Source organism: Chaetodon trifascialis, chromosome 10, assembly GCF_039877785.1.
Source record: "Chaetodon trifascialis isolate fChaTrf1 chromosome 10, fChaTrf1.hap1, whole genome shotgun sequence".
Taxonomy (NCBI): domain Eukaryota; kingdom Metazoa; phylum Chordata; class Actinopteri; order Chaetodontiformes; family Chaetodontidae; genus Chaetodon; species Chaetodon trifascialis.
Window position 1 is genome coordinate 3,485,001 of NC_092065.1, and position 17,429 is coordinate 3,502,429.

At 41.1% G+C, this 17,429-nt stretch overlaps 1 protein-coding gene across 1 annotated transcript in view; it reads right to left on the bottom strand.

Moving 5' to 3' along the window:
* The window catches only part of LOC139337884 (transcription factor SOX-6-like), a 104,343-nt gene that overhangs the window by 27,709 nt on the left and 59,205 nt on the right, over positions 1-17,429 (bottom strand). Inside the window, exons 6-7 of the mRNA XM_070972711.1 lie at positions 8,149-8,321; positions 6,009-6,077 (exon numbers count right to left, since the gene is read on the bottom strand). Coding sequence (XP_070828812.1) covers positions 6,009-6,077; positions 8,149-8,321 — 242 coding nt within the window. The remainder of the gene's footprint in view (positions 1-6,008; positions 6,078-8,148; positions 8,322-17,429) is intronic.

The following is a 17,429-nucleotide window of genomic DNA, read 5'->3' on the forward strand; positions in this document are numbered from 1 at the left end:
TTGTGCTGTCACAGTTTTGTTTGAGGTTCAAAGAGCATCAGTAAATTGAGGGAGAGAGATGTGAACAGGACCATCCTTGACTTGTGTGTGTTTGCTGAAGAGCTACAAAGATTAGTCGATCTATAAGAAGATCAACGGAAAATTGATGTACAGCATTTAGTGAGCAAAAAGCTTTTTTTTGTTCCAGCTGCCTTCCCCCATTTTAAGAAATGATAAATTGACTATCTTTGGGTTCTGGACTGTTGGTCAGATAAAACAACAGCAACTTAAACAGGCTGTTTTGAGCTCTGGGGAGCATGTTTTCCAACTTCTTTTCACATTTAATAATGAAACAATCAGCTAATTAAAGAAAAATAATCAATGGATCATAAACAAATCTTTTCTATATAGATTTTAAAAACTTAATATGAATATAATTACTGAAAGGACTGGTCCTGTATTTCTGTCCTTGTGAGAACCAATGTCATGTTTATTTCTTTGGAGGGGAATATTTTGTGAAATCACAGTATTTGACTTGGTTAGGTTATGCCTAAAAAATGTGAATGTTGAGTGAAATCTCTCCAAAAAAAAAAAAAAAGAGGACCAGTCAGAGCTTTAGACCTTGAGATTCAGGACATCTTTGGACATTTTTGGTTGGTCTTCACTTCATCAAAGGGCTGTTTGAAGCTTAAGACTTGGTTGAGGGTCAAGGTTGCAATTAGGCTGTGTGTGTGTGTGTGTGTGTGTGTGTGTGTGTGTGTGTGTGTGTGTGTGTGTGTGTGTGTGTGTGTGTGTGTGTGTGCGTGTGTGTGTGTGTGTGTGTGTGTGTGAGAGAGAGAGAGAGAGAGAGAGAGAGAGAGAGCAGGCATCTGTATTATCCACAGTCATTATTGTTGAGTGAGCGTGCAGTTACATGTGTTCGTCACCTGACCAGGTCTTCCAAAAATGTTGTTTAGGTCACACTCCAAAAAAGTGAGATAGCTTGGGAGGCCCTCCTTACACACACACACACACACACACACACACACACACACACACACAGACAAGTGGTCTGACGTCTTGTGACATGAAGAAAAGTGAATAGAGAGAGAATAAAAACGAGTCTGTGTGTCCAAACGGCTAAAAAAAAAGAAGAAGAGAGAAGTGGGGGGGGGGGGTATAGAGTGGGACAAAATGCTCCCATTCATTGTATTCCTCTGGGAACACTGGGACTGACTGGGGCTGCTTCACTAGTGCAAACACACAAAGATCTTCTTTTACTGAGGGGAGGGGGATCGAGGGATGAATGGACTGGGGAAGGTTCTGCTGTGGGGGCCCTGCTCTGCTGAGCCCCTAAGAAAACACAAGGCCCCCTTCCTCTAACTGCCCACCAGACACATGGACATACACACCTAGGCACAAGGAACATGTGTACACGCGCACACACACTCAGAATTAATGGTCCTCTTGTGTGCGGGCAGCAGGGTTAGGGGCAGCGAGTGCGTATGTGCTGCGTCTGAATGCTGATGTGTTCGAGACGGAGAGAAGAGAAAGAAAGAAATGGAGTTGTCTGGTTGTGCGGTTGGCAGGTATGCGCACATGTGGATGGGAATGAGTGGGTCCCTTCATTTTGTCCATCTCTTCCCTTCAGGTAACAATCCACAACAGGTAAATCCTGCTTTGTGGCCCAAATGAAAAAAGTGAAGACATAAGATATTTGTCATTATAATGAACGATAAAAGAAAAAAGAAGAAATTATAAACTGAATTATTAGCACTGATTCTGCATAGGCTGACATGAAAACAGCTAGTTAGCTGTTTTTAGCCATTTTTGGCTCATTGTTTTCATTCTCCAACCTCCATATCAACTGTACCGCTGAATATTGCTGCTCTCAATCAAAACAGTCAGCAACTTTTTCCAGCAAACAAGCTCAAACAAGGCAAGCACGCAACCTGCTTAGCTTTAGTTAGAGATGAAGGAATATTTGACAAGTAGCTGCTAAAGAAAGCATCTAGAAAGCTAAACACACGATTCCAGTGGGACACTCATTTTGAGTGCAAATGTCTAAGTAGTGACTGTTTGCTAAAATATTAGCCATATTAATTCGCTAGGATCACAAGGGATGAGTTCGCTTAGTTTGTTGCAGTGTCCCTCTGCCCCCTAGTGGTCAGACATTTCTGAATGCAGCTTTAAGAACAGAATATACTTACAAATAATTACATTGCTCAGTTGTTCTTTCACCATCTTGCTACACTCATGTAAGCACAATGATGCCAGAGGTGATTTTAATTGAAGCACACAGAATTACTGAATACTTATAGCATTTTTCTATAGGCTAGCACACAGGTTAATACACTGGAGCGAGGGCCATTGTGAAGTCAAGAGTTAGCCATTCTCCATAGCTGATGAGTCCAATCGACGTTATGGGCCCTGCATGGCTTTCCAAGTCATTGTGTCGGAGGCTGTATGTGCTGACGTAGGAGCTGCCTGTTTATATAACGGCCATTTTCCTGCTCCATTAGCTCTTATGCATGTGTGTGAGTGTGTATTTGTGTGAGTGTGTATTTGTGTGTGTGTGTGTGTGTGTGTGTGTGTGTGTGTGTGTGTGTGTGTGTGTGTGTGTGTGTGATTATTGTGTGTGTCTGTTTGTCTTAACACAGGTTTAGCAACCCAGACTATGCAGAACCACACACTAACATCAGCGCTTTATTGACAAGAGAGCAGCTTCCAGCTTTGATTCAGACCAACAGTAGTGAAAGAAAGCATTTAGAGAAGTGAGGAAGACACTGTGAAGCAGCTCATCTGCAAGACTTTGTGAATCATAAATAAATGTCACCTTTTTCTTGGCTATAATTCACTGCATTTGAAACTCATTTGAAACCACAAAAGGCCAGTTCTGTGTCAAAAGCTCAGATTTTGAATGTTGGTGAAAACTTTCTTTTTAATAAGTGACAACGTAAATAACAAGAAAAGTGGACTCAGCAGGGGGCAGCACACTGTAATTATGGATCAGGCATCACGCACAGAAGAAAATAATACAACATGATGAAACTGAAAAGTAAAAACAAAAAGAAAACAACACTTGGGGGACGAGAACTCCACAGAGAGAAGAGGAGGAGGGCAGGCGAAGGAGGAGACAGAGGAGTTATAAACGAAGACCAGAGAGAAGGAGGAGGAGGAGGAGGAGTGTGGCTTTGCAGTCATTAATTAGCCTGTTAGCTAGGGCCCGGGCGGTGCGGTTAGGGCCTGTGCCTTTGTGGGCCCGAAGGAAATGGGCCACATATGAGAGCCATTATAGGAACTGACTTAACAAAGACACATGCCTGTCAGCCACCAGGCTGGGCTGGGTCGCTCTGCCTACGGCTCACAAAGGGCCCACCACCACCACCGTGTGCGCAAGCATGTGTATGTGCCTACACCATATGTGTGCATGTGCACTTTTTGGGTGAGTGTGTGTGTGAGCCAGGGAAAGATACATACACTGTCCACATGTGTGTGTTTATCATCTGTCTCTACTTTCAGTTAATGTCAGACAATTGTTTATGTCTAAGTACATATATGTGTGTGCGCTTGCATGCATGTGTGTACATTTCATGTATTAATATCAGTTGTTTAATGCACTTCTTCATGTGTTTGTGTGAATGTGTGTAACCGTATCTATCAGAATGGGGCCTTCGGAAGCATTTCTTTAACCCCTGGACGTCCCCCACTGACTCTCCACACCATTTAAAACCACATGACAGGAAACCTGGGTCACTTTGAACTACGCTCCCCTGCTACAAACACACTGACGCCGTCCATGGACAGAAGAAGAGGGAACGATGAGGCAAAAATGGGCTGAATGCAGCTCCCCGCTGGGTTTTCATTGTCTCTGTTTATAAATCAGATACAGATTAGACTCCAAAGAAAATCTAGAAAACTTTCAAAATTTATGATAAGAAAATTAATGCTAATTAATCAGTGAAGGTTCGTCTTATTTGCCGTGATGATGTAACAGATAGCACATGTACACTGAACACTGCACATTGGGGAGTTGTAACTTTTCCACTTTCCTAGCAAAAACTTTTTTCTGCTTTCTTATTTTTTCCATCTGGGCAACATTTGGTGTTTCAAATTAAGATATGAACAACAACAGGACTGTTAAAAAAAGAGGCTTCACCACACTGAGGCCTATTCTTCTCAGCTGAAACAGTAGCATTTGGTCAGCTCCTCAGAGTATTGGCCTGAGAGGAGCTCAGGTCTGGATTTGATAAGTGGAAACAGACCGATGCAGCGCTGCCTGTGTGTTTAAAGCCAACACACATCCGACACAGCGTAAACAGCCCGTACCCCAGTGACTAAGCCCTGGAGCTTAGCCATAATAATTCTAAACCTCTGCACTGTAGATAGACCATATGCTCCTTACTGAGCTGGGTTTGTTCATCAAGAAATGCTATTGTTTTAAAAATAACTTTCCACGCGTCCAGCTGTGATATATATAAGTTAATACTTAACTTTCCAATCAAAGCAAATACTTTGTTTTGGCCTCTTTTCTGCAATCATTTCTGTGCCTTAAATAAACAGCAGATTTGAGTAATTTGGGCGATAATAAAAAGGTGTGAAACAAGACACACAGTGGAATAGGTTTCACCTGAATTTACAGCAGATGCCTCTGACGCTCAACATGATAATACGCTGCACCCGAGAGCTATTTTCTGCAAATCCTCGAAACCATACATGACACAGTATCCATGCTTCACAGCGCGGAAGAGGATTTGAGTAGGAGCTGGTTTTTATGGTCTAGCTCTCCCCTGGGCCTCAGAGGCCTAATGAAGTCCTATCCGAGCTTTATTAAGATCTGAGGGTGGAGCCTCGTAATAAAAAGAAAAAAAAGGAGGGGGGGAGTAACAAGCCCTCGTTAACTAGATGTCACCTCCAGAGCACAGGGAGATCCACAGCTTGGCACTGATGGGGGCTAAACAGGGTACGGGATTGAGGCTGAAGTAGATTCTGACTGTTTCACAAGTCACTTTAATGCAACAACAATCCAACCACTTAAAACAATAAACTGATGAAATGCAAGCTGGCTAACTCCCCATCCCATGTGGCTGTCAGCCACAGTGTGTAAATGTACCTGTGTTTGGTTCCCAGCTGGTGGTAATTTCTGTGTATGCGTACATACATGGATCATGAATGTCAGTGCATCAGTGAAACAGATGTATGAATAAGAGAGGGAGGAAGAAATCAAGGATAAGAAAAAGAATCAGACAGAAAGGAGAACAGTGAATGAAACAGTGTGATCTTTTTATCTGTATGTGTCCTCATAGGCAAAAAATATATTGTTTATGTTCTTTTTTGCGAAAGCTAATATTGTTTTCTATACTTCATTGTTATGGGCTCGATTTATGAATGCTGCAAAAAGAGAAAATAAAAAGAATAAAAAAAACAGGGGCCACAGCGTGAGCTGAGAGGAACGAGCATATATGCAAAGTAAAATAAAACGTTTGGTGGAAACAGGTAGAGAGAGGAGGGTGTGTTAGGTGAAGAGAGGAAACACATTGATAAATGGACAACTGGTGGAAGAGAAAGAGTAGGAGGAAGCCTGGAGGATGCTGGGATATCGATCGCTGAGTGATCAATTCAAAAGTAAATGATCCAGCAATTACTAGAGTAATTACTGGGTCACCACTGTGTGTTACTGCGTGTGTGTGAGTGCAAGACTGGTTTGGTGCAACTGTTGTATCTTATCAATAGCAAGAAAATATAAAAGAAAAGGTCACGACCTCTCGTGTTTTTGTTGTTTTCCAATCACACAGGACTCAATAATAATTGAGAAGGACAAATGGGAGGACAATGGACACACAGATCATCTGGACAGAGCAGGAAAGAGAAATGAACGCCTTCTTCAGAGATGGGAACGGCAAAAGAGACGATGGAAATGAGGGGAGTCTGCAGGGGGCAGGAGGAGTCAGCTCAAAATGTGAGGAACGAATGACAGAAGTGTGTGTGTGTGTGTGTGTGTGTGTGTGTGTGTGTGTGTGGTAGCTGAGGAGGTGTGTCTGTCTACTAACCTGGATCTGTTGTTGGAGAATGTTTATCTTGTGCTGCTGCTGGAGGAGCTGCTGCTGTTGTCTGGCGATCTGTACGCACACACACATACACACACATACACACACACACACACACACACACACACAAAGATATAAAGACAAAATCTGAATAAAATAATAATGTGCATTATTTCAAGATGATGATGATGATTTTTGTGGTTTCTAAAATATGATTGTTCAATAAAAGGGTGTATGCATGCCGAACTAATGACCCCATTTAATCAGGATTTACCACAGCTATGATGTTTTAGCATTTCACCTTCAAGAGGTATGCTCCAAACAGGTTGATGCAGGATGAAATTCAGGTTGAAATATACCATGTGAAGCCTGCTGTACTTAAACCAGTTGTTGCTTTTTCAATAGCTTGATAAAACCTGGTCAGATTTATGGTGAATAACATGTTAGTGCTGCAAGACATAACTGTGGGATGTATGAAGACATAAAATCTGGGTGAAAATCAGTTAGAAAACTGAAAAAACACACAAACACTGAATTGTAATACTGATTGAGAGAGCAACAAGGAAAAAAAGCATTCATACTATATTAATAAGAGCAAAAGCAAAGCAGCCGCAGCCTGAACTGGGATGTTGAAAAAGTTCCACTGAGGCCAAAAATGTCTCGAATGCAGTACAGTAAGTCATAGAGAAGGTACAGTGGCAGTGAGTTAGGTGTCTGTTTGACCTCAGACTGTTATCTCAAAGGGCCCCAGCCCAGTTTGAGTGATGGTACAAACAGTTCACACAATTAGCGGTGCGCAGAGTTCTTCGACAAGTCTCTGCTGCTGATGCTGAACCTGTGAGATTGACATGTTTACTCGGCCAAACAATGCCCAGCATGCCTCTGGAACCCCCTCCACACCCATCAACACTCATTAACAGGAGGGGTGATCATCGTTACTTCTCCCTCTGTTGTTTTGTTTCGAGATCTAATAAAAAACATCTGAAGTCAAACGCTAAAGGGTTGAGTCTCAGCCCCTGATGGGCAGGTGAGACCAGCCAGTCCCACGACGTTAAAATTCTTAAAGGGGCAGCGTGTCACCTATTTGATCCCGCCCACTCAGAACCAGAAAAGTAAAGCAGCTGCCTAACTTTTTTTCTTGAGGAGTTGTTTAGTATATTTATTCTGAAATGTAATTACAGGCTGCTGAATGGGAGGCGGCGCCCCATTTGCACACATGTCATATTTCATTAAAGGCAGATTTCTCAGCGTTTGTCTGTAGGGCATTATCCTATCAAGTCTCAACAGCCAAATGACTGGCTGATATTGGAATCTGTCTTTCTTTTCACTCTCGCCATCTTCCCAGTTCCTTTGTGAAGCTGTGAAAGGTGGAATGTGTTGTGATGGGAGGCATGGACTTGTCCAAACAGGGCCCGTCGTATGCCGACCTACAGTATCGTGTTGGAAGACAGCGAAAACAAAGAGCAGCTCATCTAAACACATCTCTGCTCTCTCTCTCTTTCTCTGTCACACATTAATCTTTTTACATCTGACACCTGAAGACACACATCAGCATCAGCATCAGCAACTTTCTCCAAGTTTTGTCCATCACTGTTTTCAGGTCTGATCACATTTTACAAACCAACTTCACCGGGAACATCACTAGAACAAAGTCAACAAGACAATTATTGAATGTTATCTAAACCACTGGTTGCTAACCAGGGGGTTGAGACCAACAAGAGGGGTCATGTGACAAATCTAAAGGGTTACAAGATGATGATCAGTGTAGAAAAGAGGAAAAAATTAAATTCTTCTGAGCTTTTCTTTAATCTTTGTTTTTTTTTCTTGCAAAATACTGTAAATGTGCCTGTTTGCTATGTATATAAACAAACAAATGAAGTGCACCACTCAGAGATGTGCAGTCTATGAAGAGAGGTCATAGGATGTCAAGGGTCACAAGCATTATGGGTAAAGCACCTCTGATAATAAAAAATTTTATTTGGAGGTGAAGCCAACAGTGAGGACCGTACATACTGCATGTCAGTGTTGAGCTAAGAAGTCAGTCTGCAGACTCAAATGATCATCAAATATGGTAATAATTTTATCTTTTGCCTTTGTTTTTGTTTTTTTTTTCCTCACTCAATCTCACTCAGACCCTCCCTACCTGCTCTTGCTGCTGCCTGGCCAGCTCCATCTGTTGCCTCTGCTTCTCCAGCTGTGAGGCGGCCATCTTTTTCTGCTCGTCATGGGCAGAGAGGAGCTGCTCCCTCAGACTGATCAGCTGGCCAATCATGGTGGAAAGCTGGCGCTCCTTCTCCTCCAGCGACTCCGGCGTACCTGGAAAGGAATGGGGAGAAAGTGCAGTTTAATTTGAAGCTGAGAACATGATACAGTGACGTTCAAAAGAGAAAATGAAAATGTTTAGTTCCTTGCATTGCTCATTGGCACGCTAATAATACTGCACAGATTGGAGGTTCAATTCCCATTTAGTCCAATAAAAATCATCTCAAAATCACTCTTCTTCCTTTACTATGATCTGTAAAAACAAACAAGAACAAAACAACATTAAGAAAGTTTCCCTCTTTGGCCTGAAGTACCTTGAAAGCAACTTGAGCAAACGCCTCCACAAACTAAAAACGCATCATGTATTTGACCAACATGAACGAGGAACCTTTAAGGAACTCCCATTCCCAAGTTCCCATAAATCATCAGGCTTGTAGTTACATCTTACCACTTATTATCATATGTCTAGTCTCCACATGCCATTCCTGTTTATCACTTAGCGTCTGCACCCAAGAACAATAAAACCACTTGGAGTTAACCTTTGAAAATAAGTACCTGTAACAGGCTTTTGTCAGGTTTATGATTTAGACATTCTTGGGAGGTTTTAGTCAGGAGGAAGGGCCAATACTAGTAAGACTCCTTTCAGATCCTGTCCTAACAAGAGATTACATGGACTGTATCACAGCAGGCAGAGATAATGTGCAACAAATCTTACTTTTTCATCACCTCACACCACTTCAATATCATCTTTATTAATATTATGCCACTACAAATACTTCACACTGTGCATTTGGCTGCCTGTAGCTGTTTTTAATATAAAATTTTAAACTCTCTCTCATTGTCTGTTTTCACTCAATATTTTTTAAAACCTGTTTCTTCCGTTTTCTCCCAGTTTTTTAAGCAGCAACAAGAAGATGATTCCTCATCAGCTTCCCACCCATGAACCAGTGAATGCTGTTGGAAGTTGAGCCTGGGGCCTCTGCTATTTGGGAGGACTGAAAAATGTGAGATACTTAGAGTATGTCACAGAACTGGCCATTTATAGGGAATTTTACAGCAAATAGTTAAATTTTACAGGAAAGGCTCTGCTCTAAGGAAGAACTAGTTCCCAATTAATAAATACATAACCTGATAAATATGCCAGCTAAATCAATACCAAAATATAGCACAAGAGGTGGATGTTGAGGTGATGCAGGGTGCTGCAAGCAGGTTATTACAACTCATATTTACATTTATCGTTGTGGCCATAATAAGAGCAAAGGAGGAAGTCAGGTGATGTAGCAAAAAGAGCAAGAAAGTCCACATTTGGAGGAAGGTGGGGTGGATGCATGAGTCAAATAAACACAGGACTTTTATCCAGGAACTGAGTAGTTTTTTGGCCTAAACTTAAGCAAACTGCAAGCATTTCACAATGAAGGTCCAGTGCGCCTCCTCATATATGTTGTCTTGGGAATCATTGGCAGTCGAGCTCTTCAGGTATGAGGGTGTGTTGGCAGAGCGTATCAGCAACAATATCCCTCACAGAAGCCACACACTGATGATGGAAGCTCAGAGGCAGCAGAATCCCTCTGGGATGTTTACATCAGCTGCCTGACCCTAGAGTTGTTGTGCATGTGTGCTTTGTTCCCCTTGTTTAGTTTGTTGTCTGTGTGTGATTGAGTCTTCTTCATTGTGTGAATGGGTATGCAAGTTCATCTTGTTCATGTGTGTGTAACCGGAACATCTCATACACATCCACAAGTTAACTTGTTTAGAAGTTCTTGCTCTTGAGTTGTGTGTGTGTGTGTGTGTGTGTGTGTGTGTGTGTGTGTGTGTGTGTGTGTGTGTGTGTGTGTGTGTGTGTGTGTGTGTGTGTGTGTGAGTGTAAGGTCTTGCCCTGGGGCCATATAGGGAGATTGCAGGGTGGCCCCAACACTACCTGCATACTAACAGAGTCTCCATTGTAGTCCTGTCAGGCCTCTATTGTACCCCGGACTCCCCCATCACACACACACACACACACACACACACACACACACACACACACACACACACACACACACACACACACACACACACAGAAATTACCCCTCAGCACCCCTGTATCAAAGGCAACATTCTCCTCTTCTTGTCTCTTTTTCATGCTTTCATTATTCTTTTTTTGGTTTTCCCCAAACAACCTCCCCGTTAGTTTCCAAGTCCAGAGTCTCCCTGTGTTCCATCCTGCCTCCTTTCCTTTTCTCTCCTCTCCTTATTCCTTTCCTCTTCTGCTTTTCCTCTTTTACTCTCATTTTCTCTGTTCTCGTGATTCAGTCTTCTCTTCTCTGCTCTTTTGATCCCTCCTCTTGTCTCCTCTCATCCAGCCTCCTCATCTCTCCTCTTTCCTTCCATCTCCTCTCCTTTCCCCTTTGATTTTTTTTTACTTTCTTTTACTTTCTATCCCTCCCATAGTTTCCTCTCTTCTCCTCTCCTCTTAACTCTCCTCCTCTCATCTCATCTCCACCCACCTACTCATCTCCTCCTCTCTCGTTACTTGTTCATCTTTCTTTTCGTCTTCCCCCATCACCTCTCCTCTGTCTTCTCCTCCCCCTTTTCTCATCAGCTCTCTCAATCGCCTCTCATTTCCTCATCACCTCCTCTTTCTTCCCCTCTGCCCTTATCACCACTCTTATCCTCCCTTCTTCTCTTTTTTCCCTCTTCACCCCTCCCTAAATCTTTTAAAAAATTGGTCTTGCAACACTGATACTTCATAATGCTTCATGCCTTATGACACACGCACACACACGCACTGATACTTCCTATTTCCCTACATTCCTTGCAGTGAAGCAAAGCCTATTGTGTCATTGCAACAACTGTGATTACAGCACTATGATTCATCTTTGTGGATTACGGGTTGTGCATTCCAAACGCAACGTCTTGCGTTCCTTCAACACTTCTGGCACCAAAACTCATCTCAGACATTTTCCGTTTTCCATCCATCAAGATTAATCCCGACACCTGCTGAGAGCACCAGCCAAAGCAAAAAGCCTTAACTGTTTTCTCACTCTGGATGATGAGGATGATCTGTCTGAACCAGGAGCTCCATGTCAGAATGCTTACTTCTGCATGAGCTGGTTGTTAGTCGCTAACTGTTTATACAATCTTTCAGTTTATAGTTTATTTGGTTAATCCAGTCGAGTTTTTTTCATAGCAGAATTGTAACTCCTTATAACAAGTAAGAGTAAGCAAGAAAAAGAAGCAAAACTTTATTTTAAGGTGTGTGCATAAGACTGAAATGACACCTACCACGAACATGAAATTGTCATTTGTCAACATTACTGAATATAACATGCCATAGCCGGCCTAAAATGTCATTTTCTTACACTGTCAAATACATTTATGATGGTGACATGAATTATTTCCTTGCCTCAGCTAGAGCGGTTCATGTTTGTCGAGAGGGAATACGTTAACTTTACCAAATTGATTTACAGAGTTTCCTGATGGACAGTTACTAGCTTAACTTGATGCCAAAGTAAGCTAACTGCTAACTACTGCTAATGGTATCGTGCTAAGCAGCCAGAGAACACGGCCAGACCAGGACTTTTGCCCAGTTTGGCAATGTGGAATTGCTGTCCAGACAGCTTTACTTGTTGCTAAAGTAAGTAATTGCTAACTGTAGCTGCCATTAGCTTGCATTTGCCTTGCATACAGCTCTCCTTATTAACTGGTGCCATGAGCCAAATCTGGCAAGAAAACCACCTCAGTGCTGTGTTCCCTGTAGTCAAACTGCCCTCTTAGGTCTCTGAGGCTGAGTTCAGTTGTAAATTCACACAGCAAACAGTTACAAAAGCATTTGACAGTGTAGTAAAACTTAATGACATTTTAATGCCTAATCCAAATTGTACCACTGCAGCTGAGGTCAAGAAAAATATTCATGACACAATGATGATGAACTCAAGACAGCTCATGTCAAAACCAACCACATAGTACAGTCTAATGCAATGTTGATATATGAAGCTAAATACTTTCTTTTAGTTTGATAATCAGGCATGCTATGACATGTTTGTCAAAACAAAGACATCTCAAACAATGTCAACTCTGCTTTAAAAATGAGCCCTCTCATGGTTATAGCAGTGTCATGTCAGTCGTAAACACACCATTCAAATAATATGTTGCTGAAGATGTAAATCATTGTCATTGTCAGTAATCCAGATTTTCTCCAACACCTCTCACCTTTTTTGCTTTAGCTTTTTTGTTTTGTTTTGTTTTTTTCTATTTTTCAGCAAAAAACAGCCAAAGTTACACTCCAACGCATCTCCAAAAAGTCAATGTTTCAAAACTAAGAAAACATTTTGTGATTCTACTTTTTTCAGACCATCCAGTGTGAGGTTTTTGTTTGTTTATTTGTTTGTTTGTTTGTTTGTTTGTTTGTTTGTTTGATTGTTGTGGTTTATTCGGCTGAAGATGTACCAGAATTTTACCAGCCCGTAAAGAAACTAAAAATTTGGACTTTGAACAGCTACAATATTTATGTCATGATTCTGTGTTAGATGTTTGCTTTCATTCAGGATGTCATTCCACTGATAAAATTTAATAAAATAAATCATTCTGTTTTTATTACTCAAGATTAGATGTTAACTATATTGAATCACACAATAAGACAGTTTTGTCCCAGACACTGGCCCTTACACTTGAACACACAAACACACACACACCCTGATAAAAACACTCAAACAAACAAACCATCACAGAATCACAATATCACACCTCATGACGGCTGCAGACGCCTTGAGCTTCTGCCAAACCATCATGTTTCGTGACTGCATCTGTGTGCCAAGCTCCCAGCATTCCTCTGTGTGAGTAAACCTCCTCAGCGTCACACCACAACAAACACTGACACTTGACTTCCCATCAGCCCACAGGCCCCAAGACAAACACGTTCACTGCATTTTGTCATCTCCTCAGGGAGAGACAGAGTCTTCAACTTTAATCTGCACATATTCAGGTTTAGTGTATGAAGCTCGCATTTCCACATAGTCAGCAGCACACAACTAAAAAGTTGCAATGGGTAAGACATCTGATTTAAGTGACTCTTGAATGTCAGTGTGATTATTGCTGCCAGATGTGCCAGCTCCTGCATCTGACAGTATAATCACACATTTTCTATCCATCTGGTCCGATGAGCTTTTTGACTTTGTAAAAAAATATATATATACATGTAAAAAGAAGAAATTCACGTGTTAAAAAAAAAAATGTGCTAAACTGTGGCGGAAAAGTTTTACCAAGAGGCTGCATGCTCGTTTCTGTTGCAAACGTTATTTCTAATCTGAGTTTTTGGTCACAAAGTTTTAGGTGGAGATGCAGTAAGTGTAGCATAGATAGGAAGCAGCCATAATTCCTGATACTTTTATATTGTAATGATGCATCCTCTTGAGAATATTTGCTAAATACTAGCGATATTTACCAAGAAAGTTGCAAAAAGCGAGAAATTTCCAGTCAACTTCTGGTTTACATGAGTAAAAACACATTGTGGTGAGAGGGAGGAGCAGGGAGCGAAGTGAGCTGAGTAACACAGACACGTTAATAAAGATATGTTCACACCTTGAAACAGACTGGATGGTGTAACAGAAGATCAAGCAGAAGATCAAGCAGCTTCAAGTCCCATCAGCTAAGAACATGATCATGAAGCTAAAGCAAATGATCACAAATCTGAAGTGGAACCTGAATGAAGTTATTGTGGGTACATTTCCAGATGTCTATGTGTGCAACAGTGAGATATGTTGTGGTTAAAAAAAATAATGATAATGTGTGCATAAAAAATACCATAAAAAAAAACATGTATATGCTGCACATTACAAGCATGTTGAGTGCTGGTGAACGTTCCAATTGAAAAAAAAAGGAGGTCATCAGTTTTCTTCACCCTAAAAATAACTGCAACTGAACAAATAGGTTCAGGTTGTTGTGTGAGGAGACACAGAGCAACAGTTGTGTTTGTGTATTTAGGTCAGCGAGACTGGGCTTCATTTCAGCCACCAAGAAATAAAAGACTGCGGCCCTTGAATTCAATCAGAGCGTTTCTTTGGTCGGGACGCAGCTGGACGAACAGAGACATCTGTGTGTGTGTTCATGTGTGTGTGTGAGGTCAGTTATGTGCATGCATGCGTGTACTGGTACGTGTTATATTCATGCATGTTTATTAGTGTCTTGAACTAACACCCAAGAAATTGATATACTGCACATTCCAGCTTTATGTACAGGACAAGTATGCTGTTGTGTTGGGTCCGGTTGCCTCCAGTGAACCTCAGTCAAACTGTATTTAAAGAGATCATAACACGGTTTTCTGTCACCCAAGCAAAAGGAAAAGTAAGTTTTAACAGCAGCAATATTGAATTACATGCTCTGAAATATGTGGCATGAAGCTACGATTCACCACAATAAAGATTTTCTTGTGGAAAGTAAAATCTGAACCTTTAAAGTCATCTTTTAAATCCATTAAAGGTTCCCTGCAGAGCTTTAGACCTCGCGTTATGGAGCTGTTTTTCTATGAGTGGGTGACGCGATCCACAGTCCTATTCACGGTGTCACACTCTTCCGCCGATCTCGGCAGTAACACACCGAGATATGCTGCGACTTGCCACAAAGGCTGCAAGCTCGTAAACATGGATGTAAACAATCCTGAATTTAAAATACTTTGAAAATGTTTTATGACAGAGGAAATGACACGTTTGTTAGACCTCAAGGAATCTGTTTTGGTGACTGAATGTAAACATAACTTTTGCTTGAAAACTCCACAGAGCCCCTTTAACTCTGATCAGAATCCATAAGGACTTTCTTGCCCATTGCTCAGACTCTCAGGCAGCACTGGCTTGTGTCCCCTTCACAAACCCTCTCTCCTAGAAATGACATTTATATATTACTAAATTGGCTCCAAGTTAAGATGTGGTGAGACTGTAATCTCTTGGATTATGTTCATGGACAATGTTTCTTCGACTGAATGAAGCACTATATTTATGTACCATGCTGGAGTGGTAGGGACAGGGTCGGGATGGTCGACGGGAACACAGATTTCAGGACTGTGACACCAGAATCCATGTCAGTCGCGCAGAACCAATATTTAACAGAAGCACATAGGCTAAGGTAACAGAAAGACTGCAATTTCTGCTAAATGTTTCTAAAAAGCTCTTTCTGTAAGAAACCAAGATGATGATGTTTCTTTCACCAAATGCTGCTGGTATCTAAATATAACACAAAATTTTAATGCTATAGTACATTCAGTTTCATTTTTAAATGGTCTGTTAATGAACATTTGCCCATTAAGTTAATAAAACATAATATAGTCGGATTTCCCTCAAAGCATATTTGCTGTTGTAGGTAAGATGAATATTGATAATTTCTTGTAGACATAGGCTGAGTTCTGTTCTGCCACTCCCTGTGCAGCACTTTAAACAAGCACTGCCTGACAGGCAAATCTCAGGGCAGAAAAAAAATGGCCTCAATACATTTCCCTTCCTTTAACGCTGCTGCTGCTGTTTCTTCTTGGTTTTCATCAGACTTGAGAGAAAACTATGAGCCCTGATAAAGACTGTTTTTTTGTTCATTTTGTTTTCTAGTTAAGTTCTGCCATGGCGATGATCTGTGTGCCAATAAGGAATGCTGATTTGAGAGAGGAGAAAATGTTCAGAGAGGGAAGAAATAACAAGACCTCTGTAAGTGAGGAAAAATGAAAGATTCCAAATGTAAGCAGTTTATGGTCTTGTGATTTTAAAGTGGAAAGCTAGGAAAAGGTTTGCAGCAACCAGTGTGCAAAGCATGCTATGGTTTTTTTGGATAAAGGGCTTATTGACTTATTGATTCACCGCACAGTATTTTTAAGAGATATTCATGGAAGTTTGAGAGCTGGAGGTCAGAAGAGGAATTAAAGCTTATTCTATTTGTTCAACAAGAGAGACTTTTCGTCTTCACATGGAATACATAGAAATATAAAGGTGTGGAAATTATATGTTTACTTTGAAATTAAAATACATCATATGAATAATATTAGCAATGTTAGATCAATAGCCTGCCAGCTATTTATCTGGTGCATTAATCCAAACTGTCTGTTAATGAATGATAATGGTGTTTAAGTATATGAACTTTCTGTGTTTGAGTAGTGTGTGTGTGCACGTGTCTGCGTTTGTGTGCTTCAGGCAAAGTCAATGTCGGTGCTGTTCTGCCGTAGAAGGCTCTCCGTCGTCCCTTTTTTCCACTTTCCACAGAGGAAATGCTTGCCATTTCAACGGGAGACGATCACAAATGGTTTCTCTCACTGAGAGGAGCTCGACTGGGAGCGAACGTTTCGGTACACAAACAGAATCAGCCGTAGCTCAGGAGACTGAAAGCGTTTCCCTGTGCAAATGAATCAGTTTTCTACCAGCATCTATTATTTTTCCTTTTTTTCTATTCTACATCTGTTAGTGAATTCATCTCACTGATGACGATGTTGTAATAAAACTGAAGTAGCTGTCTTTTACAGGTCATGACAAGTCAAAGCCACAAAATGAGTCTGTCATATCACATCAAACAAATACTCTTTTCTCATTTCTATCACTTATTGACCAGTGAACATCACTGACGCTCACTAAGTTTCACCAAATATACAGAGAGTGATTAAGATGCCCGTCAGTTTAAATTGATTTTTGCTCAGATTTTATGTCTTTGTGCATCCATTACTCCTGGAAGACAACAGTCACCCTACTTCACAGTAAACAAGGTCCTCTGCCAACAAGGACAGCTGAGAATGTAAACTCTATAGAAAGTGAAGAGAAATATGGACAAGCTGCTAATTATGCATCTGATTTCCTCAAACTAAACTAAAAACAATTGAGTAAACTAGATTTTCTTTACTGCAAACAGGGTAAATGTTGTATTTTTGGTTTCTTAAAATCAAAATAAATTTAATAGACTCCTATAATGTGGCCTATCTGCAATATACAATGCTGACAATGAGGAGGATTAGGACATTCTGGGGACATTTCAGAGTGTATGTTCACTATTTATCTGGAAAATAATCACTGTTAGGCTGATTACTGACACCCAAACTTAACCATGCACTATGTCTAAATAAGCAAAAAACATACTGAGACGACCCCCCCCCCCCCCCCCCCCCCCCCCCACACACACACACACATACACACACACACCACCACCACCACCACCTGCAATGCT